The sequence below is a fragment of the Daucus carota genome, chromosome 3 (genome assembly GCF_001625215.2).
Source record: "Daucus carota subsp. sativus chromosome 3, DH1 v3.0, whole genome shotgun sequence".
Taxonomy (NCBI): domain Eukaryota; kingdom Viridiplantae; phylum Streptophyta; class Magnoliopsida; order Apiales; family Apiaceae; genus Daucus; species Daucus carota.
The window spans coordinates 2,605,721-2,628,965 of NC_030383.2; the positions used below are offsets into that span (position 1 = coordinate 2,605,721).

Genomic DNA, 23,245 nt, shown 5'->3' on the forward strand with positions numbered 1-23,245 from the left:
TCGACTTATTAATAAATTATGGGTTATTAAAAACTTAATAATAAAAATAAAGTGATTTATGATAACTTTTATCAAATAAAAAGTTTAAAAAAATTAAGCCAGTGAAAAAAGTAGCTCGAACAAACTACTAGCTTTAAGTCAATTTCTGACTTATTATACAAGCATATATTTTTCAGTTTAAAATCAGAAACAGTTTTCATCCCGGACAAAGAAGCTCATTATGCGAACATTTTCATCCTCTTGTCGCTTTGACCTTCCATAGAAAACCCCTAACCCTACACTATCATTGTTAGCATTGTTAAACCCTACAAAGACTCAAAGATATATACTATCTAGTCTTTTCAAATACAACACACATGACACATGTACTGCATGTATCATATGTAAAATTGTTTGGAAAGTTCTTGGCCTTTCATGCAACTTGTCATTGCATAGTTTTTCTCATCAACATTAAACTATTAAGATTGTTTGAATGAAATAGTATGTACAGAGCACAAGTGAATCCAAATAATCGGGTCCCAAATTTTCGATCATCCACAATTCTATAATACAAGGACGACAGATAACGGATTTCCACGTTTTGAATCGAAATTCTGGAAAAATTTGTCCCGGCGGCTTAGACTTTTAACTAATTAACTGCCAATTGGAGGGACGAGGTTTTCAAGTAAGTTGTACTAAGCAGAAGAATCGACTCATTTCAGACAGATGACGGATTGAAAAGATAGTTTGTACTTGATCAGACTACGTACGTATATGGGAATTTTGCGGTTCAGAAGACAGAAAACCGAAGCTAGTCAGGGACTACTTTTCGAACAATACACTTGCATAATTTTGATTTAGCCCAATCAAAAGTTTTTTATATTTTTCATAATCTTTAAATATGTGTTTTTTACGTCCAATATGCATGCGTTATTACCTGCAGCACTGATCAATTCAAGTCTCGGAACAAAGATCGAGAAGAGAAGAGTTGTCTTGAATATAAACAATGAACTTAGGTACTGTTTGAGGTTGCTGTTGCAGACAGCAACAATAGCTTTTTTGCTGAAAAGCAGGTGAAAAACTGTTTGGTAAATCTAAAAGTAGCTTTTTCGAACAGCATCTTTCAGCTGAAAAGCTGTTGTTAGAAAAAGCAGGTCCTCTCATGCTTTTGGAAAAAGCTGCTTTTCAGCTTTTGCATAATGCTGTTATAGATTTCATTATAAAACCTCACCAAAAACATTATTTTTTTTATATTATAACTCAAAATAAGTAAATATCAAAAAATTACCAAACAATTATCTGATTTCTATAACAACATTTATTTTACCAGCACTTTTTCTGATAGAACAATTTTTAACAGCAGTCCCAAACAGACTCTTAGTACGAGATGTTTTGATAGTAGCCAAAAACAACTACTTGCAGTTTTTAGGGCTCGGTTCGATATTCCGCGGACAACAAGAGACCTACTACATTAGGGTCAGCTCCTCATGTTATTAAGACAGTCCCAAACAGACTCTTAGTACGAGATGTTTTGATAGTAGCCAAAAACAACTACTTGCAGTTTTATGGGCTCGGTTCGATATTCCGCGGAAAACAAAAGACCTACTACATTAGGGTCAGCTCCTCATGTTATTAAGACAGTCCCAAACAGACTCTTAGTACGAGATGTTTTGATAGTAGCCAAAAACAACTACTTGCAGTTTTATGGGCTCGGTTCGATATTCCGCGGACAACAAGAGACCTACTACATTAGGGTCAGCTCCTCATGTTATTAAGACAGTCCCAAACAGACTCTTAGTACGAGATGTTTTGATAGTAGCCAAAAACAACTACTTGCAGTTTTATGGGCTCGGTTCGATATTCCGCGGACAACAAAAGACCTACTACATTAGGGTCAGCTCCTCATGTTATTAAGACAGTCCCAAACAGACTCTTAGTACGAGATGTTTTGATAGTAGCCAAAAACAACTACTTGCAGTTTTATGGGCTCGGTTCGATATTCCGCGGACAACAAGAGACCTACTACATTAGGGTCAGCTCCTCATGTTATTAAGACATTCCTCTCCGGCTCTCCCCTTCTTCTCTATATGTTGGCATGTTGCTCTGCGTCACTAACTAAACCTTATCCACACGTTTATACAGTACTGATAAGTTATCGTTAGCATTTTGAAGCTTCTCGGCTGCTATAGATACTATTCTCCGAGTAAAACAAGCGAGGCGGCTGAAAACTATTTATACTTCTCGACTGGCAGCTTAGTATGTAGCCGTAGTTAACCACGTGTTAATGGTTAAACATAACGATTTATCTTTTCCTGAGTTTCGCGTGTCGTGTCAACGTTGCGAGTTATCAAGTCTCTTGAAAATAATCTACAAAAATTCCGAAAATTATTATTTTCCTTCTTATACACCTAGCTGTCCCAGGCATACCCCAAACGCAAATGAGGTTTTTTCAGAATTTGTGAGTGACCTATTACAAAATTCTATAATGAAATATATGAATCTCGGTAACTGAATTTCACGTTTTGAAACAATCTTTCTGATAAATATGTCTCAAACGGCATAGACTATGACTATATATACAAAATTGCAGACTCGAGTGGATCTAAAATCTCAAAGTGTTAAAAGAGAGATTTCAAATTGATCTTATGTTATATTTCAACAGTTTTAAGTAGGTTGTACTAGCTAGAAATTTTGACTCATCTAGACAACGATGGTTTGGAATTTGGATTGAATTAAACTACTAATCCGAACTTTGGTAGTTAGATGATGGATGCATAAGCAAATCAGAGACTAATTTTCTAGACAGTGACTACGACGACTCCAGTAGTGATGACGACAAAAATATAAGATGAGTTGGAAGATATTGGCATTCGGTTAGACTAATATTTTGTCAGAGATTTTTGATCAGCGGTAGTGTCATATATACACATTTAAGAATCAAGTCTTTGACTATGTACAGAATGCCGCCAGCTTGTAGCTGGGGACTTCATCATCCTATATAAGTGTAGTAAGATTGCACGAATCTAATACACGAAACATTTGAAGTTCGACAATTAGATACATAATTCTTCGAATAACTTCTCGATGACTGCACTCAAGTATATGCAAGCTATAGTGCTGCTTCTGGGGATTTTGGTGCCTGCCCTTAAGACAACAGGTTCAGTTCTCTCTTTTAATCACACTAGTCCTCGATTCCTTTTTGTGTCTGATAAGATTCGTACCCTCGACTTCCAATAAAGGGAGCGAGGGAGACACCATCTGACCAAAAGGTTACTATACAAAATAAAGGTTACCGATTAATTTAGTTTGTCATACAGGGCATAGGTATTATCGCTTAAAATGTGATTATACGCGAATATTATATTGTCGTCGTATATAGGAATATTAACTATTTGGTTCATTTTAATGTGTAGGAGCACAATCCATAGGTGTGTGCTATGGAAGAAACGGGGATAATTTGCCCTCTCAGCAGGCAACAATCGATCTGTGCAAAGCCAATCGAATCGGAAAAATGAGACTCTACCATCCGGATCAAGCCGCACTCCAAGCTCTTAGAGGAACAGATATAGAGGTCATTCTTGACGTGCCTAATCCGGACCTGCAATCCCTCCAGGATCCTGCAGCAGCAAAAACATGGGTTCAGAATAATATTCAGAGTTACACGCCAGGAGTGAACTTTCGTTACATTGCTGTGGGAAACGAAGTTGATCCTAGCACCGGTAATTCCCAGTATGTTAACTATGTCCTTCCAGCCATGCGGAATGTGCATGATGCTATTGTAGCAGCAGGATTACAGGATCAAATTAAGGTCTCAACCGCGACTTACTCGGGTATCACAAGTGGATTTCCTCCCTCAAAGGGCGAATTCCATGATAATGCAAAGGGCTTCATTGAACCAATCATTCAGTTTTTAGCACAAAACAATTTGCCATTGCTCGCGAATATTTACCCTTATTTTAGCTACCTTGGAACGCCTCAGGGCAATCTTGACTATGCTCTGTTTAGGTCACAGAGTCCAGTTGTATCAGATGATGGTAACCGTCAATACTGGCATCTTTTTGACGCGTTGTTGGATACTATTTACTCGGGTGTTGAGAAAGCTGGTGGCCCTAACGTCGAGATCATTGTATCAGAGAGTGGATGGCCTTCTGCAGGTGATCGAGAGGCAAGTGTAGAAAATGCACGGACTTATTACCAGAATTTGATTAGTCATGCGAAGAAAAATGGGACGCCAAAGAGACCAGACAAACTAGTTCAAGTTTTCCTGTTCGCAATGTATGATGAAAACCAGAAAGGAGGGGCTGAGACTGAGAAACATTTTGGGATCTTCGATCCCACGAGTCAGCAGTCCAAATACCAACTCAGTTTTTAAGCTATGATCTTGATCAAATGTCATGTCGTAAAATATATGTAATTCACATTACTTTCCAGCAGTTACCAGATCAAAAATAAAGTCAGGGCATAAGACCAAAGAATAGTAATAAAATCTTATACTGTTAATTGTTCGTGCAATTTATCGTCTCTGTCTACATTACAAGTCTATGAACATCTTTACGAATTGCCGATCTTATTTCCAGTCTCCAGCCTTCTTTTAACTGATAAAATGCTTAATCTTGATAAGTACTTATATTAGGGGCTGCAAATGTTAATTGACGACTGTAATCAGGCAATCAGCCTGCCAGCCATTATCACAAAACCTTAAGGACACGGTAACTCTTCCTCGACGCCCAATCATGTTTCTGAAATTTTTCTTTGTGGTACTGATTTTGAGCACTGACTTTGTAATGGCTCGTTGGTTGCTGAGTTATTCCACTCATGTCCTTTTCTATATGCATTTGACTGCAGGTCCTCCACTTATTTTCCTCAAGAGAATTTGTTCAAAGAAGAAAATTTTCCATGCCTAAGCTAGAGAAACTAACTGCTGGAACTTTATGGATATCATTGAAGCAATGACCTGGGTTTAGTAGAGATTTAAATTTCAGCTTAGGCTGTAGTCTTGCTGAACTTCAAAATTTTATCGAATTCTTTTTAAATCTCTTATTTATCAGTTAAAAATACCGTCATCTTAATTAATCTTATTCAAGATTTGCAAGATCTGCAAATTTGAATGGATTCAAGCATAAGGTTAAAAAATGACACCGAAAAATTGAAAATAGAGCCGTCTGCTGAACTTATGAATGAGACTCTGAATCTAGCTAGCTAGACTCCGGATGTTAGACCATGGAAAATAAGCAAACCTAGTGTACTACTTCTGCTGAAAACGACCACAATCACTCCGATGTAAGTACAACGACAACGACACCCTATAGGATGCGTTTGAACAACAATATGGCAACTGGATGCAGAATTAGTTGACTCATAATGTCGCAAGTCTTTCAGTGTCTGAGGGACTTCTATATAAGTGTAGTAAGATTGTAAGAATTAATACAAGCATTTGCTCTCAATGTCTGAACTAAGTTTTATTCAATCTATGTTTCTGTTTATTGGGATCTTCATGCTTGCGTTTAAGACATCAGGTTAAGTTCTTTCCCTTGCCACAGAATGTATACTTTGTCTTCTATTTGGATATGGTGAATAAATTAATTTCTGGACAAATTAATGTTGATGAAATTTTCAGAAAGTACTAATCAGTTGCATGCATTTTAATTTACAGGAGCGCAATCTGTAGGTGTGTGTTATGGGAGAAATGGAAATAATTTACCGAATGAACAGGCAACGGTTAATTTGTTCAGGGCCAATGGTATTGGAAGAATGAGACTTTACGATCCAGTTCAGTCAGCACTTCAAGCTCTTGGAGGATCAAACATAGAACTCATGCTTGACGTCCCAAACCCGCAGCTTCAATCACTTCAAACTGCTGCTGGAGCAAGTACTTGGGTTCGGAATAATATTCAAAATTACTTGCCAGGAGTTAATTTTCGTTACATTGCTGTCGGAAATGAAGTTGATCCTAACAATGGTGGTACTTCCGAGTACGTTAATCTTGTCCTCCCCGCGATGAGAAATATACATAACGCAATTGTAGCAGCAGGACTACAAAATCAAATTAAGGTTTCCACCGCAACATACTCAGGTCTCACCAGTGGATTTCCTCCGTCACAAGGTGCTTTCCGAGACAATGTACAAGGGTTCATTGTGCCAATCATTCAGTTTTTAGCCCAAAACAATTTGCCACTGCTAGCAAACATTTACCCTTATTTCAGCTACCTGGGGACTCCACAGGGTGATCTTCAGTATGCATTGTTTACAGCACCGAACGTGGTGGTGACAGATCCGGTTGGTAATCGTCAGTACAGGAACCTTTTCGATGCATTGTTGGATACTTTGTATTCGGCTGTTGAGAAATCAGGAGGTCCAAACATCGAGATCGTTGTTTCGGAGAGTGGCTGGCCTTCTTCTGGTGGTACTGAGGCAAGTGTACAAAATGCAGGAACTTATTACAGGAATTTGATCAATCACGTTAAAGGAAATGGGACGCCAAAGAGACAGGGGAGACCTATTGAAACTTACTTGTTTGCTATGTATGATGAAAACCTCAAGGGAGGGGCAGAGACTGAGAAACATTTTGGGCTTTTCAATCCCACAAATCAGCAGCCAAAATACCAACTCAGTTTTTGAGCTATAATACTAACAAATGTAATGCAATAAATAATAAGGCCCAATTTGCCTGTATGGACAAAATAAAGAACAAGAAATGTTAAGGATCTTTCATGTTTGGATCAGTTTGTTTACAGCAAACAATATGTATGCTCTATAAAGGTAAAATTGTAACATGCAAAATAGTCCAATGGTTGCATCCATGCAAGAGGTATAAAATTTTCATACTTAGGCTGTGTTCACTTCATGGAATGGAATGAGGGGAGAATGGAATGAAAAATTATATAAAAGTTTTAAGGAGAAAGAAGAAAGTATGAGATAATAGTGACAAAATATGAATGTAGTTAATTTTTTTGTGAGAAAGATTGTGAAGAAACATGATGTTCAAATGGAATGAGCATTCCTTCCAAAACATGTGGGTTAGAGTTATAGTTAAAATAGTAAGGTTGGAATGATTGAAGGAATGAAAATTATATACATTTTCTTTGATCAACACCATTTTAGAGTATAAAATTCATTTCATTCTCCCTCCATTCCATTCACTCCAAGTGAACACAACCTTAATGTTTTTCATAATCAAGTCTAAAAATTAAGTTGGCGTCTCAATAACTCCAATAGAGTGCTAACAAGTACGTCATTTAAGGTGGCGTTGATACCCCTCTTGACGGTCCTTGTTAGAGTTGCGCCTAGGGAATCCTTTCCCGCAGTACCCATGTTGTTGTTCACGTTTCCCAGTCTACCCACATTCATTCAATCTTTCCTTAACTACCCATCTTTTGCACTGTACGCTTGGAAATGTGTAGAAAACCTGGCCCACAACCTATTCTTTATATTAAACATGTTGCGCTGTACACATAAGTTCGCACAAAAATGCAACTAAATCACTGTGGTTTAACAATTTTAATTTCATTTGGACTTGTAAGTTTTGATATATAAAGTATGGATGATTCCTTCGGCTATTTATTAAAACCCTGCATTGTTTTTGTTTTATCCGCCGGTTTAGAGCCACCAAATTGGTGGGTTTCTATTTTTTTTAAACCTCATAATACGTTAAATATCATAACAATTTCAATCATTTCATTTTTTTTATATATATTTTCTAATTTATCTTTCAATTTTTATATATTTATATCATTAGAAGTATTATAAATTATATATTAATAAATACTTTATAAATAATTACAATATGACCAATTTATATTTATAAATTAATAAAGTAAATAATTTAAATACTTTTTCTGAGTTATCAAATCAACTATTTACAATTGAAACAGATTCTTATCTATAATTTGAGTAGAGACGATGAATTTAGCCCTTTACATGATTCAGAAATTGAAACAGATTATGAGGATATTGATTATGATGGTGATTCTGATTCGACAGATACTGATAATGATGAAGAAGAGGAAGAATATGTGCCTACTACACCATGGTTTACAGAAGAAACCACTTCTAACAAGTTTGCTAATAGTTCAGGTGCTTCTTGTGGGAGATGCGGTCAAGAAGGTCACACAAGACGCAGTCGCCGTTGCCCACAACATGGACAATAATTTTAAGATTAATATGTTGTTGTATTTTAATTGTCAAGTTTAATTTTACCTAAAAGTTGCTATCATGTAATATTTATAATTATTGGATAATTAAGTTTAATATTGGATTTTCATTTATTTACATGTTCAAATAAATATTAGTTAATAATTTATAATTATTATGACCAATTAAGTAAAAGTAGAATCAATTTAATAAAAATTAAAAACTTAGGTACCTATATGTAAAATGTATGTGTGCAAGTTTTTTGATTCATCACTTTTGTCCCCACAACTTGTAAGTGGGGTCCATTTAACCATTTAATTAAGTGTGGAATATGCAAAAGGTGGGTAGTTTGGGATAAATTGAAGGGGGCTGGGTAGATTGGGAAAAGGGAATGGGAAATGGGGCATTCAGGGAAGGGACTCTGCGCCCAGGGACTGCAACTGACGAGCGTAATCAGTCTGTCATGCAAACACATTGGCACTATCAAAACCCTAACTACACGGCAACTGTTCATCGGACCTACTCATGTAGCTTCACACATTTTCTTGAGTGGCACCAACTTTGAGCACTCTCTAATGGCTTCTTGAATAATACCACTAATGAGATGTCCTTGTCTAGCTATATGCATAATACCACTAATGAGATGTCCTTGTCTAGCTATATGCATATAACTACAAGTCCTCCACTGCAATTTCTCAGGCGGCCTGTTATTGAAGAACGTATGTTACATGCATGTTTAACAGAAATTGTTTCTTTTCTGTAATAAGCTTTCATGAAGTTTTCGGAAATTCGAAACTTTAATCTTCTCAAATATAAATTTTGAGAATTTGACCAATTATACAAAAGAAAAATCTAAGAAATGTGTACTCTGTTTATTAATAAGCGAGGATTAATAGAAGAATTCCCAAACCCCGAACATAAAAAGTATCAAATAATAAATTACTAAAATTTGCTATTATTTTATAATTCTTTTTATTTAATCGTAATAATCATTATATTATTATAATAAGTCTTACTTGACGAGGATTTTGTAATGTAATGGTTGTCCTCACAATAGAAATATTACATCGGCAAAAAAATTATTTATTTTATTTTTAAAAGGCAAATATTTAATTTCATCACGAATATAAAATTCCTATCATATTTCAAAATTCAAACAAATAAAAAATTTAATTGATATTATCAAACAAATCTATATTAATAAAAACTTTAATTCTAACCCCTGTCCAACGCAAGTTTTGAGTATATATGAAGAATGTTTTGGTAACACTTGCATGAAAAATGTAAACTCGGCCCAAAATGAAGCCGCTATCGGATTTCGGAACAAGATTTTTCCATCCAGAAAATATTGTCTTTTTAAAAATTCTTTTCACAACTAGACAGTTATCTTCAAATCTAAGCAGTTTTTAACTAATGAATTGAACTACCAATTTAACTATCCCCACCCACTGTAATAGGGCGTCAAAAGTCTCATGTAATGGCTTTTATTCATCAATCAAGGTTAGATATTACTTTGCATACAAAGCTAAGTTTTGACAAACTGAAATCCACATAACCACAGTTCAAATATAGTTTCATGGCAGATGATACTAAAGCAAATTGATATAATAGACTGTTGTCCTCTTTACAGCTTCATTCCTAGAGGCGGATCTTGATAAGAGCAAGAGAATTTTAAATTTTTGTCCTTAATTTTAGTGACATAATGTCGTGAAACGGTAAAATATTACATAATATGAATATTAATTTTTTGTTTTCTATGTTACTCCCTCCGTTCCTTTATATTAGTCGCTTTGACTTTTTGCACGTATTTTGAGATGCTATATATATATATATATATATATATATATATATATATCTACACATTATTTTTTAATATTTTTTCCTGAATAAAAATATAAATGTTAAACTTTTATTCAGAAAAAAAAAATTTAAAAAATAATATGCAGAAGTATGTTTTTTGTACACCTCAAATCACATGTACAAAGTCAAAGCGACTAATATTTAGGAACGGAGGGAGTATCATTTTGGTATTCTGATCAAAGTGTATATGATTTATTTATGTTGTGCAACGGTAAAGATTCATATAATATGAATATTATTTTTTTTCCTGTATTTATTACAATTAATCCAGTTATGTAACCTCGTCCAGTTACCATCCGTTTGCATCACATACAAGTCGATCAAGAATCCAGTTGAATTTTTGTTGGGAATTTCAACCAAAACTGTAACAGAATCTTTCATGTTCAGAAGATGACAAAATCTTTCGTCGATGCCTTTTGAATACCTAAATCTCTAAAGCAATCCGCGTGGACTGACCCTAGCAATAACTCGAAGCTTTCCTAGCTCCTTATCCTTCCATATCCAATACGGATACCCTTTAACTACACATTTACAATTCCTACCCACTACGGGCGAAAAGGAAACGGCCATGCCTCAATCCATTTATAAATGTCAATTCTAGAACCACCCTGCAAAACTCGGACAATGCATATAATCCTGTAGTTGTAGGCCTCAGAATCATAAGTCAATCCAACTAGTTTTGCTAATTTTATTTTCCATTAGGCTTCAGCTCAATTAAATTGACAGAAATTAATTCTGATTTGATTTCGGATTAATTGCTTGGTTTAAATTAATTCGTTTTGATTACGAATTTAATTTTTAACCGCATGAATTAAATTAACGCGTTTAATTAATTACGAAGAGTAGCGCACAAGTTTTTCAGAACCTTCGAGCGTCTATATAAATACAATATTATTGAGTCATTAGGGTTATTAACACACTGTTATCAACACACTGTTTAATAGTAAGATTGTATGAATTAATACAATAAGCACTTTCTTTCAATGTCTAAACTAAGTTTTATTCGATCTTTGTTTCTGTTTATTGTGATCCTCGTCCTTGCCTTTAGAGGGCATCAGGTTTAGTTCTTTCCCTTGCAACAGAATTTATAATTTAACTTCTATTTGGATATGGTGAATAAATTAATTTTTGGAATAAGTAAATTAAATGCGGATGAAATTTTTGGAAACTACTAATCACTTGCATGCATTTTAATTCACAGGAGCACAATCTGTAGGTGTGTGTTATGGGAGAAACGGAAATAATTTACCTAATGAATAGGCAACAGTTAATTTGTTCAGGGTCAATGGTATCGGAAGAATGAGGCTTTACAATCCAGTTCAGCACTTCAAGCTGACGTTTCAAACCCGCAGCTTCAATCACGTCAAACTGCTGCCGGAGCAAGTACCTGGATTCGAGATAATATTCAAAATTACTTACCAGGTTTGCGGTCCGAAATGAAGTTGATCCTAACAATGGGGGTACTTCCCGGTATGTTAATGTTGTCCTTCCCGCGATGAGAAATATACATAATGCAATCGTACGTAAGAGTAGGACTGCAAAATCAAATTAATGTTTCCACCGCGACATATTCAGGTCTCATCAGTGGATCCCCTCCGTCACAAGGTGCTTTCGGGGATAATGTAAAAGGGTTCATTTTGCCAATCATTTAGTATTACATAATGATCAGGATTTTATTTTATAATTCATTTAATTTAATAATAATTATCTTTTTAATAATTATTATTATATTATTATAATAAGTCTTACATATTGATTAAGATTTTGTAATGTTGTCCTCATAATAAAAATATTAAATCGTTAAAAGAGTTATTTATTTTATTTTTGAAACTCAAACATGTAATTTATGAAACAAATCTATAAAATTCTTATCATATTTAAAAATTTAAATAGATAAGAAGTTCAATTGATATTGTTAGGAAAATCTATATTAAAAAAATTCTAATTCTGATTTGAGTATATGTGAAGAATGTGTTGGTATATATACTTGCATGAAAAATGTAAACTCCAACCAAAATGAAATCGTTGTAACTGCTTGAGGCGGAACAAGATTGTCAAAAATAATTGATAATGATTAAGTTTAAATTAAATAAAATTACTTAATTTAGAAAAAATTTATATTAATATGTCAAACAATTATTAAAATAACTATTATTACTAAACCTACGAACACTCCAAACTAACGTCATACATAACAACGTTTAAAACAATAATAAAATAAAAAATTTAAATTTTACTTAATACAAAGACCAATTGGTGCTAAAAAAAAATTCATCCTCTTAAAAATTATAAAATAACATAATAATTTTATTAAAATAAAACATATGATTTTGAAATACGTCCATATTAACATATTTTTTTGAATAATTTTATAAAACTATTTAAAAATTGAATTGAGATCAGAGATTAATATATAAAATATTTTCTATCTAAACAATAATTATTTAAACAAATATATTAAAGAGATATAATATAATTAAACAAAAATATACTATAATTCTAATAAATATTGCGGGTCTCAAAACTCAGAAGCCCTGTCCGGGTCTTCGAGCACTTTATGATCATTTGAGAGTAAATACGACTAAATCGATGGCTGGATCCCGATGTTCTTTTACCAGATTTTTCTTTTCATTATGACACCCTTTCGCTATTAACCTCAAATCATTTTATATATACCCATCTCAAATCAATTTTTTTCTAACGAAATTGAATTTTTCATTTATTATACGTATGAAACGAATCGTTAATATTGACATCATTCGAGTTGAACCGACTTGGTCCTCATCATTTGCCCAATACCTGCATGTTTTGATCGATCAAAAGTACAGAAGTCTTTATTTTCACGATATTTCTCAACTGACATGGACCTTTTCGAACAAATTTTTGTTAGCCGTCTTGCCGTTCGAAACTTCAAGTTCAAATTACCAGAAGGATTGACTCTTTCGGGTACAGAAATGATAGTCTGTACTAATATGAATCAGACTCTGAATCTGAATGGAGTTGGAACCATGAAAAATAAGCAAACAATTTTCAAGAAAACGACCACGACGACTGTGATGTGTGTGTGGGTGCGCGCGTGTGACGATTATGGTCATGGCACTCGGTTTGGAAAAAATGGTCATCGGATGCATTAATAAGGGATTATATGGAATTATTTGCATTTTTTAGTTGACTTGCGTGTTGCAGGTCTTCCAATATCGAGCAGAACTTCGACTATATAAGTGTGGTAAGATTGTATGAATTATTACACACAGCTTTTGAATTATACTACCGTAATGTACAAGATGTCTAAGCTAAGTTTTATGCAGTTTGTATTTCTGTTTATTGGGATCTTCGTGCTTGCCTTCAAGACACCAGGTTTAGTTCTCTCTTTCTCCAACATGATCCGTCACCTGTTAGAGTACATCAACATGGACATTTGGTTCATGATTAATGAGCCTCGTTAATAGGAATCAAAACCTCAAACCCATATGTTAGTGTTTGGATTAGCCATTTTGTGGAATGGAATGTGAACTCCATTTCCACTTAATACCTCTCGATCCCATTCTCGATTCCCATTCTCATCTACCATTCAAAAGCCCCCAGTATTGTTGCACCCAAGATATTTATCCGTCTTTCCGACCAACTTGTGTTATATTTCAATCAGTTATGGTGGTCGTTTATATTCTGATCGTTATGATTTCTTTTCTATTAGTTTATTTTTTAGCGAGTAAAGTGTTGCATATATATTTTGAATAATACGGATATTGGTTAATTAGTAAGAAGAGTGTTCCTATACTTATCGATTGATGCATTTTAATTTACAGGAGCACAGTCTATAGGTGTGTGTTATGGGAGAAACGGAAATAATTTACCGAATGCACAAGCGACAATAAATTTGTTCAGGGCCAATGGTATCGGAAGAATGAGGCTTTACGATCCAGTTCAGCCAGTACTTCAAGCTCTCAGAGGATCGAATATAGAGCTCATTCTTGACGTACCAAACACGCAGCTTCGATCCCTTCAAAATCCTGCTGCAGCAAGAACTTGGGTTCGAGATAATGTTCAAAATTACATTCCAGGAGTTAGATTTCGTTACATTGCTGTTGGAAACGAAGTTGATCCTAACAATGGTGGTACTTCGCAGTATGTTAATCTTGTCCTTCCCGCGATGAGAAATATACATGATGCAATCGTGGCAGCAGGACTGCAGAATCAAATTAAGGTTTCCACCGCGACATATTCAGGTCTCACCAGTGGATTTCCTCCGTCACAAGGTGCTTTTCGGGATAATGTAAAAGGGTTCATTGAGCCGATCATTCGGTTTTTAGCCCAAAACAATTTGCCACTGCTAGCAAACATATACCCTTATTTCAGCTACCTAGGGACTCCACAGGGTGATCTTCAGTATGCTCTTTTTACAGCACCAAATGTGGTCGTGACAGATTCGGTTGGTAATCGTCAGTACAGGAACCTATTTGATGCCTTGTTGGATACTTTGTATTCGGCTGTTGAGAGATCAGGAGGTCCGAACATCGAGATCGTCGTTTCGGAGAGTGGATGGCCTTCTTCAGGTGGTACTGAGGCAAGTGCACAAAATGCAGGAACTTATTACAGGAATTTGATCAATCACGTTAGACAAAATGGGACGCCAAAGAGACAGGGGAGACCTATAGAAACTTACTTGTTTGCTATGTATGATGAAAACCTCAAGGGAGGAGCAGAGACTGAGAAACATTTTGGCCTTTTCAACCCCACAAATCAGCAGCCAAAATACCAACTTAGGTTCTGAGCTATAATTTTAAAATTTTTTATGTACTAAACAATAAGGCCCAAATGGCCATTATGGAGAAAATAAAAAAACAAGAAATGTATCATGTTTGGGATCAGTTTGTTTGCAAGCTGCTCCATAAGAGCATCTTCAACAATGATATATGTATGTTTTTATCATCATATATGAGAAAAGAATTTCCTATAATGTTATTCAATTGTTTTAGTTATGAAATTTGTATTGATTACGGATGTGAAGACACTTGTTTTTTTATATATTTATTCACCTTTTACACTTGATACATGATCAGAAATATGTTAATTATATTTTTTAAATTTGTTTCAAAAATTATTTACCCATATATCTGAAAAGTTAGTTGCTAGCAAATATTTATCCATATTTTAGCCACTTAGGAGCTCCTCAGAAAAATCTTCAATATGCACTGTTTACATCACCAAATGTGCTTGTAACAGATCCGTTTGGTAATCGTCCATACTGGAACCTTTTTGATGCATTGTTAGATACTATCTATTCGGCTGTTGAGAGATCAGGATGTCCGAATGTCGAGATTATTGTGTCGGAGAGTGGATGGCCTTCTTCAGGTGATGTATATGCAAGTGCAGAAAATGCAGGAACTTATACTCGGAATTTGATCAATCAGTACGTCAAAAGAAATGGGACACCAAAGAGACCAGGCGATCCAAGTATCTGTCTTGTAATAAAGGAATAAGGCCCATTATCAAGGATATGGACTAGGTAACCAATACAGTCATGTTAATATCAGTGCTAAGAATATGTCTGGGATACTTTATCTTGTATAATAAAGGAATAAGGCCCATTATGAAGGATATGGACCAGGTAATGTGATAAGAATACATGCAAAACATGCATGAAAAACATGCAAGAACATCTGCTCACTTGCATAATTGCATTCAAGATAAGTAAAACCTGAATCCTAAAACCCGAGAAATTTTACTTTATTCATTCAGGTTACCAATACTTCCAATAACAAAGGCTATCTTCCCTGATCTAAAACCCTGTTCGAGAAGGCCTATCGCTGGTTCGTTCTATTGTCTCGCTCCAACTCCAGTTTTTCAGCCGGGGGCGAAGCTACATAGGGGCCACAACGGGCCATGCCCATGCCCCCCCTAAAGTTCCCATAATGTTATAATTTGTGTAAAATAATTTTGAAAAAATTATATTTTATCTACATATTTATATAAATATAAAAATTTGGCCCCCCTAAAAAAATATTTGTTCGCTCCAAAAAAATATTTAATATTATAAAATAAAGTTTTAATTCTCTAATTCATGTATTAGACCAAATTTAAAAATAAAAATAAACAAAAATATGAATATACATACAATTATACTATTTTTTTAAAAAATGTAGAATGTAATATGTGATAAAGTTAAATGTCAATATGGTTCTTTTAAAAAAATAAGAATCTTTGGTGAAGGTCTGAGAAACTTATACCCCACTTCTCATTATCGTAATATAGAGTAAGTCCTGGTGTATTATCAGTTTTTTTAATTAATATTAATATTAATATTAATATTGATTTTACTCGTCGTCAATTCAAATTTCATCATCAAGTAACATTTTTACTTGTTTAAACTGTAACTTGTCATCTTCTAAATAAGCATAATGTTGTTTTTGTAAGGTTAATAGGCATAATATGTAGTTTTTGAGGTATTGTTAAAATTTTACTTGCTTCTATTCATAATATAATTTCATTTAATGTGTATTAATTGCTAATTAAAAATTACTGTATAAGTTAGAGTTATTATGATGAGTTTCCCGATAATTTTATACTTATTTATATATTTAAAGATAAATAGTTAAATATTTCAGTTGACACAATTATATATTTGATATCTTGATTTATAAGAACGCAAAGTTGTACTAGTATTTTTGTATTTATAGAAATTTTTTGGCCCCCCTTATAGATGTTTGCTGGTTTCGTCCCTGTTTTATTGTGTAGTTTAGATTATAGCACAAATTCAGGATATATAATATTAGCTATACCCTACTACATGACCAAGGAAACTCGTGGTTAGTAGTTCTCCACAAAACATTCAACTTCTTTGAGTTTAAACCTTCCACTTGCATGCATCCCTCCCATTGGACACGCACAAGTTCCGGTCCTTCGCAGTACCAACCTTTTTGTCAATACCTCGTAGCAGGAACTGGCCTGATCAGTTTATTACTTGGTTGCCGCTTCTTAGTCTCCCTAATATAAGCTGAATAAGAACATTAGAAGAGTACAAAACTCTTTGAGCATCTCTGATGGGCATTTTAAACAAATTCTTAATTCTAAATTTAAAGAGCAAATCAAGAATTAGTGCTCCAATGAGCTTTTGGAAGCTCTTAATTTTTTATTTATAATATAATATTAATCTCCCTCCAATTTTTCATCTGTCATTTATATAAAATAAATATAAAACGGGAATATTGAGTAGTATTTGAGTTTTTACATTTTCCAATGTATTAATTTACTAGAAATTACATTTTATATTATTATTGAAGAAATGATTTAGGAACACCATTGGAGACTAAAATAACGACATTTACGTGTCATTATTTGAAAATATGTAAAATTCATAGTACTTTCAATAAATATAGACAATCCTGTTTGTTAGTCACAGTTATACATTAGATTATTCTGAGTACACGCACTCCCCATATTAGGTTTCATGAACAAACTATTTCTAAAAATAATAAATACTATTAATAATAAGTTTCTTTCTTGGTTCCGCTCTTAATGAATAGGAAAAAGATTCCGTATCATAATTTGTAAAATTGATGATCTAAATATCACATCTTCAAAAGATGATCCCAAATATCACAATAAAATGTATGTGATGTTAGGGTTCTTCAATTGGAATGCTCCATGATGTAAATTTTTAGCGTATATTTTTATATGAGTGTATTTTATTTGGGTTTTCAAAAAGATGGTCAAACTAACGTTATTTAATATTATATAATCTAGCGTTATTATTCTAGGGGTTTCTAATTGTTTTTTCTACCTCTTCATTTCAGTAGAAAAAGGTATAAACACGACAAATATAGCATTTATGTGTTCTTCAAAAAAATTAAAATTATTAAATAATATAATATTTAAGATCATATTTTCAAGAAATTATATTTGAGATCTAATGAGGCAACACCCTATGGAATATGTATAGCTAGTCTCGACCATGGAAAATAAGCAAATCAGACATACTACTTTTCAAAGAAAACGACCACGTAAAATGACCGACTCCCATATATTACGACAACACTTATGGAACGCGTTCGGAAAGAACTGGTCACCGAACGTATACATTACTTTTATGTATTGGTCTCTAGGATTTTAACGGATTATTGGAAATTGCATGCTCCTCAGGGAATTATGTGCTCTTTTACTTGACTTCATTTGCAAGTCTTTTGGACTTGCGACTATATAAGTGTACTAACATTGCATGAATTAGTACACCAAGCATTTCAAGCTCTACGTACCTTTCTATAAACTTTTATAATGTACAACTTTTCGATGTCGAAGCCAAGGTTTTCGCAATCTGTATGTCTGGTTATAGGGATCTTCATGCTTGCCTTTCAGACACCAGGTCTAGTTCTCTCCGTTTCTCGAACACATAGGCGGATCTTAGAAGGGGCAAGATGGGGCAACTGACCCCCTTAAATTTTTTTTAATATTATTCATATTTTTAGGTTGTAAAATTGAATTTGACCCTCTTAATTTTTTTGTGACCCCTTTTAATTTTTTTTACAAAAAAAGTTGACCCCCTTAATTTTATAGTCAGATCCGCCACTGCTCGAACACGTCAAGTTGTACTCTTTATACGACATCTGGCTATAGTGATCGGTTATATTCAATTATTATGAACGTATAATGCCTAGTCAACAGGCCCGCACTCTTTTTTTTATTTTTGCTATTGTGAAATGCTAACACTTGCTGTATTTTGATATCCAGGAGCGCAATCTGTAGGTGTTTGCTATGGGAGAGATGGAGATAATTTACCGAATGAACAGCGAACAATTGATTTGTTCAGGGACAATGGTATCGGAAGAATGAGACTTTACGAACCAGTTCCTGCAGCACTTCAAGCTCTCAGAGGATCAAACATAGAAGTCATTCTTGGCGTACAAAACCCGCAGCTTCAATCCCTTCAAACTGCTGAAGGAGCAAGTGCCTGGGTTCGAGACAATGTTCAAAATTACATGCCAGGAGTTAAATTTCGTTACATTGCTGTCGGAAACGAAGTTGATCCTAATAGTGGTAATGCCCCGTTTGTTGGTCTTCTCCTTCCCGCTATAAAAAATGTGCATCAAGCAATTGTAGACGCGGGGCTGCAGGATCAAATCAAGGTTTCCACCGCGACATACTCAGCTGTCGTCCAAGGATTTCCTCCTTCACAGGGCTCATTCAAGAATAAAGACTTCATGGAGCCGATCATTCAGTTTTTAGCACAAAATAATCTGCCGTTGCTAGCAAATATTTACCCTTATTTTAGCAACCTATATAATTCTAAAAAAGATCTTCCATACGCTCTCTTTACAGCACCGAATGTGGTTGTGACAGATCCGGTTGAGAATCGCGAATACAGGAACCTTTTTGATGCATTGTTGGATACAATGTATTCGGCTGTTGAGAGTTCGGGAGGTCAGAACATCGAGATTGTCGTGTCAGAGAGTGGCTGGCCTTCGTCAGATGGTGCAGATGCAACTCCGCAAAATGCAGAAACGTACTATAAAAATTTGATTGAGCACGTTAAAGGAAACGGGACGCCAAAGAGACAGGGGAAAGCTATTGAAACTTATCTGTTTGCAATGTACGATGAAAACCTCAAGGGAGGAGACGCGACTGAGAAATTTTTTGGCCTTTTCAACCCCGAAAATCAGCAGCCCAAATACCAACTCAGTTTTTGAGCTATCAATTTTAATAAGTGTCGTATAATAAAAGACAATGCTGTATTTGGCAGTCTGGATAAGATAAATAAGGTATCATGTAAGGTGTTCAGGATGGAGTTTTTTGTTTGGATCACTTGTTTGTAGTGAAACGTCATATACACGAATAATTAAATGTTACGATGTTATTAACTTAGTTTGCATTTGACAACATGTAATGATAAACTTCGTTTCAGTTTTATTTTATCGAAAGCATGGTTAATGACATGGACTGAATACAAGTGAATATGACTGAACAAGTGAATCTGTTTCAAGGACTCCAAACTAATCTGGACTTTCCGATAACCTGTGGTTATAGATTCTACGGAAATTTCAACTTTCTGGGCAAATTTCTCCATGTTCGGTACTCGCTCGCTCTGTTTTCAAATACTTGACGCTTGATTTTTTGGCACATAATTTTAAGAGTTTTGACTGCATATCTAAAATTATTATTTTTAAAATTTTCGTTTTTTGGATAAAAGAGTCAAATTTATACTTTAATTCACAAAAAAAAATTAAAAATTTTACTCTAATTATGCAGTCAATGCATTTAAAAATATGTTTACAAAAGTCAAGTATTTGAAAACAGAAGATGTATACAAGTTATTTGACTTTTTACGCACATATTTATTAGGTTTGATCACATATCTGAAATTTGAATTTTATACAAAAAAAAAATTCTCAATAAAAATATTTATATTACATTTTTATTCAAAAAAATTATAAAAATTGTAATTTTTATTATATGATCGAAGCATCTAAAATTACATATCAGGTTCCAGGTGGAAGTCTTGTTCGATAGTCTGGTTTTCTATCGCTTGGTATTGTAATTTCCTCTTTTATAATGGAATTTTTGATCGATTTATCAAAAAAAAAAAAGGGACTCATTCAGACACAGAAATGATAGTTTGTACTAGTATGAATGACACTATGGTCTCTGGTCCATGAATCTAGTTCGATTAGACCATGGAAAATAAGCAAACAACGACAGTGACTCATTCATGTCGACAACTCTTAGGAAAGAACTGGTCTTTGCTCATTGGACGTATGCACCACTCTTATGTCTTGGTCTCCGGGGCTTTAACCAAGTACTGGACTTATTTGCATTTTGAGTTGACTTCATGTTGCAAGTCTTTCAACTCTCCACAAGACTTGCTGCTATATAATTGTAATAACATTGTATGAAATAATACACCAAGCATTCTTAAAAACTTTCATAATGTTCAATTTTTTGATATCTAAACTCACTTTATTGCAGCTGTTGTTTCTGATTATAGGGATTGTTTTTAAGAACACAGGTATAGTTCTCTATCTTTCGACGTCGATTATATTGCGATATTTTGAATGATTTTTTTGTAAAATACTAACGCTAGGTACATATTGTGCAGGACCGCTATCTTTGCGTGTTTGGTATGACAGAGATGGAAATAATTTGCCGATTGAAGAGCGGACAGTATATGTGTTTAAGGCCAAAGGTATTCGAAGAATGACAGTTTATGATCCGGTTCCGCCAGCACTTGAAGCACTTAGCGGATCAAATATAGAGATTATTGTTGGAGTACCGAATCTGCAGCTGCAATCTCTTCAGACTGCTGCTGGAGCAAGAACCTGGGTTCGAGATAATATTCAGAATTACATGCCAGGAGTTAGGTTTCGTTATATTGCTGTCGGAAATGAAGTTGATCCTAACAATCCTGATACTTCCGAATATGTTGGTCTTGTCCTTCCCGCGATGAAAAATGTGCATGATGCAATTGTGGCAGCAGGGCTGCAAAATCAAATTAAGGTTTCCACCGCGACATACTTGGCTGTCACCAGTGGTTCTCCTCCGTCACAGGGTTCGTTTAAAGAGAACGCGAAAGAGTTCATGGAGCCAATTATTCGGTTTTTAGCCCAAAACAATCTGCCGTTGCTGGCAAATATTTATCCGTATCTTAGGCACCTAGGAACTCCTCAGGGTGATCCTCGGTATTCTCAGTTGACAGAACGCGATGTGGTTCTAAAAGATCCGGTTGATGATCGTCTATACAAGAACCTATTCGAAGCATTGTTGGATACTTTGTATTCGGCTGTTGAGAGGTCAGGAGGTCGTAACATCGAGATTGTGGTGTCAGAGAGTGGATGGCCTTCTTCGGGTGATTTAGATGCAAGTCCGCAAAATGCAGAAACTCATTTGAGGAATTTGATGAAACAAGATCGAACAAAGGGGACACCAAAGAGACCGGGGAAACCTGTAGAAACTTACTTGTTTGCAATGCTTCGCGAAAACCTTCATGGAGGATCAGAGACTGAGAGACATCTTGACCTATATTTAGCAAAAAAAGAGAAAGAAAGGAAATTGGGCATTAAAACCCCAATCAAGAACCCAATTTTCAACTCATTTTTCTTATTATAAATGTTGTATAATAAAAACAAGGCTAAATACGAAGGTTTAGAACCAAAAATAAACTCTGAGTTTCCGTGAGAAAGAGTCTGTCATGACACTCTGTTAATCAGTCCAGTAAGAAACTGTATGAAACTATAATCAAGTGAATATTCAAACGTTCAATATGTGATTCATTCGGAACACGGATACAGAAATGATAGTCTCTACGGGCCATGAATTTAGATAGCCAACTCTGGCTCCCAGACCATGGAAAGTAAGCATGCCATTTCAAGAAAACGACGTCGATGACTCTGATGGATATATGACGACTGGTCGACAACACTTATGGGACGCCTTTGAAAAAAAAAGGGTCATCGGATGCATAAATTTTATGGGAAATAGTATTGCTAGCAAATAATTACCTTTGGAAACTTACTTGTCTGAATTATCAACTCGGCTTTCTTATTATAAATGTTGTATGATAAAAGAAGTCTAAGAGGGTGTTTGGTTCATGATTAATGAGTCCGGTTAACGGGAATCAGAACCTCAATCTCATGCATGGGTGTTTGGATTAGTTATTTGGTGATATGGAATGGGAACCTCAATCCTCTTAGGTTGTTAAATCATACCCTTCCCACCCCTTAGGGTCTCCATATCATTCCCATTCCTGTTAACCCCCATTCTCATACCCTCCATTCTCATTCCCGATTCTCATTCTCAACCTTAATCCAAACGGCCTCTAAATATGTATGTTCTAGCACGTATAAATGATAGTACTAATCTAATGATGTTATCGACTAATTGCATTTGTGAAATTCAGCTCCTTCTATAGGAGTATAAATGTCACGCAGGCCGCAGCCTTAGATATCCTGAGATACCAAAGAGCCCAGGAAACCTATAGAAACTTACTTGTTCCAATGACGAATAATATCAAGAACGGAAAAGGACTGAGAAACACTTTAGGTTCTTCCATCCGACTATTGAGTGGTATCAAACCAAGTACCACATCGAAGAGATAAGAGATATCATGAATATAAGCAGTCACTTAACTCCCTTGACATGAGACTTAATTCCATAAGAAGCTGTAAGATTCTTCAATCCTGTCATGATTCGGACATATTATGTGATGCTCCATCCTTTTTTTTTGTCGGGGTGATGCTCCATACTAAAATCCACAAAAAAGAAATTAAAAATTTAAATGATAGCAATGAAG

General features: G+C 34.8%; 5 protein-coding genes across 5 annotated transcripts; all 5 read left to right on the forward strand.

Moving 5' to 3' along the window:
* The first annotated feature begins 2,965 nt into the window (after nucleotides 1-2,965).
* On the forward strand, nucleotides 2,966-4,491 carry LOC108211726 (glucan endo-1,3-beta-glucosidase). Its single transcript, XM_017383401.2, has 2 exons — nucleotides 2,966-3,136; nucleotides 3,393-4,491. Exons 1-2 carry the CDS (start codon nucleotides 3,064-3,066, stop codon nucleotides 4,349-4,351), a joined length of 1,032 nt encoding a protein of 343 aa, XP_017238890.1. The 5' UTR covers nucleotides 2,966-3,063; the 3' UTR covers nucleotides 4,352-4,491.
* Nucleotides 4,492-5,358: 867 nt separating this feature from the next.
* Nucleotides 5,359-6,701, forward strand: LOC108211792 (glucan endo-1,3-beta-glucosidase-like). The gene is made up of 2 exons (XM_017383476.2): nucleotides 5,359-5,495; nucleotides 5,633-6,701. The coding sequence occupies exons 1-2, from the start codon at nucleotides 5,423-5,425 to the stop codon at nucleotides 6,595-6,597; spliced, it is 1,038 nt and encodes a 345-aa protein (XP_017238965.1). The 5' UTR covers nucleotides 5,359-5,422; the 3' UTR covers nucleotides 6,598-6,701.
* Nucleotides 6,702-13,196: 6,495 nt separating this feature from the next.
* On the forward strand, nucleotides 13,197-14,926 carry LOC108211578 (glucan endo-1,3-beta-glucosidase-like). Its single transcript, XM_017383217.2, has 2 exons — nucleotides 13,197-13,326; nucleotides 13,776-14,926. The coding sequence occupies exons 1-2, from the start codon at nucleotides 13,206-13,208 to the stop codon at nucleotides 14,738-14,740; spliced, it is 1,086 nt and encodes a 361-aa protein (XP_017238706.2). The 5' UTR covers nucleotides 13,197-13,205; the 3' UTR covers nucleotides 14,741-14,926.
* Nucleotides 14,927-18,179: 3,253 nt separating this feature from the next.
* LOC108211445 (glucan endo-1,3-beta-glucosidase-like) lies at nucleotides 18,180-19,874 on the forward strand. Its single transcript, XM_017383050.2, has 2 exons — nucleotides 18,180-18,328; nucleotides 18,694-19,874. Exons 1-2 carry the CDS (start codon nucleotides 18,241-18,243, stop codon nucleotides 19,647-19,649), a joined length of 1,044 nt encoding a protein of 347 aa, XP_017238539.1. The 5' UTR covers nucleotides 18,180-18,240; the 3' UTR covers nucleotides 19,650-19,874.
* Nucleotides 19,875-20,815: 941 nt separating this feature from the next.
* On the forward strand, nucleotides 20,816-22,116 carry LOC108211710 (glucan endo-1,3-beta-glucosidase, acidic). The gene is made up of 2 exons (XM_017383382.2): nucleotides 20,816-20,965; nucleotides 21,056-22,116. Exons 1-2 carry the CDS (start codon nucleotides 20,887-20,889, stop codon nucleotides 22,060-22,062), a joined length of 1,086 nt encoding a protein of 361 aa, XP_017238871.1. The 5' UTR covers nucleotides 20,816-20,886; the 3' UTR covers nucleotides 22,063-22,116.
* Nucleotides 22,117-23,245: the final 1,129 nt, after the last annotated feature.

Coding starts and splice junctions, on each gene's coding strand:
- LOC108211792 (XM_017383476.2), top strand. CDS start 5,423: ATGTCTGAACTAAGTTTTATTCAATCTATGTTTCTGTTTATTGGGATC. Junction 5,496..5,632: donor GCTTGCGTTTAAGACATCAG/GTTAAGTTCTTT, acceptor TTTAATTTACAG/GAGCGCAATCTGTAGGTGTG.
- LOC108211710 (XM_017383382.2), top strand. CDS start 20,887: ATGTTCAATTTTTTGATATCTAAACTCACTTTATTGCAGCTGTTGTTT. Junction 20,966..21,055: donor GATTGTTTTTAAGAACACAG/GTATAGTTCTCT, acceptor CATATTGTGCAG/GACCGCTATCTTTGCGTGTT.
- LOC108211445 (XM_017383050.2), top strand. CDS start 18,241: ATGTACAACTTTTCGATGTCGAAGCCAAGGTTTTCGCAATCTGTATGT. Junction 18,329..18,693: donor GCTTGCCTTTCAGACACCAG/GTCTAGTTCTCT, acceptor TTTGATATCCAG/GAGCGCAATCTGTAGGTGTT.
- LOC108211726 (XM_017383401.2), top strand. CDS start 3,064: ATGACTGCACTCAAGTATATGCAAGCTATAGTGCTGCTTCTGGGGATT. Junction 3,137..3,392: donor GCCTGCCCTTAAGACAACAG/GTTCAGTTCTCT, acceptor TTTAATGTGTAG/GAGCACAATCCATAGGTGTG.
- LOC108211578 (XM_017383217.2), top strand. CDS start 13,206: ATGAATTATTACACACAGCTTTTGAATTATACTACCGTAATGTACAAG. Junction 13,327..13,775: donor GCTTGCCTTCAAGACACCAG/GTTTAGTTCTCT, acceptor TTTAATTTACAG/GAGCACAGTCTATAGGTGTG.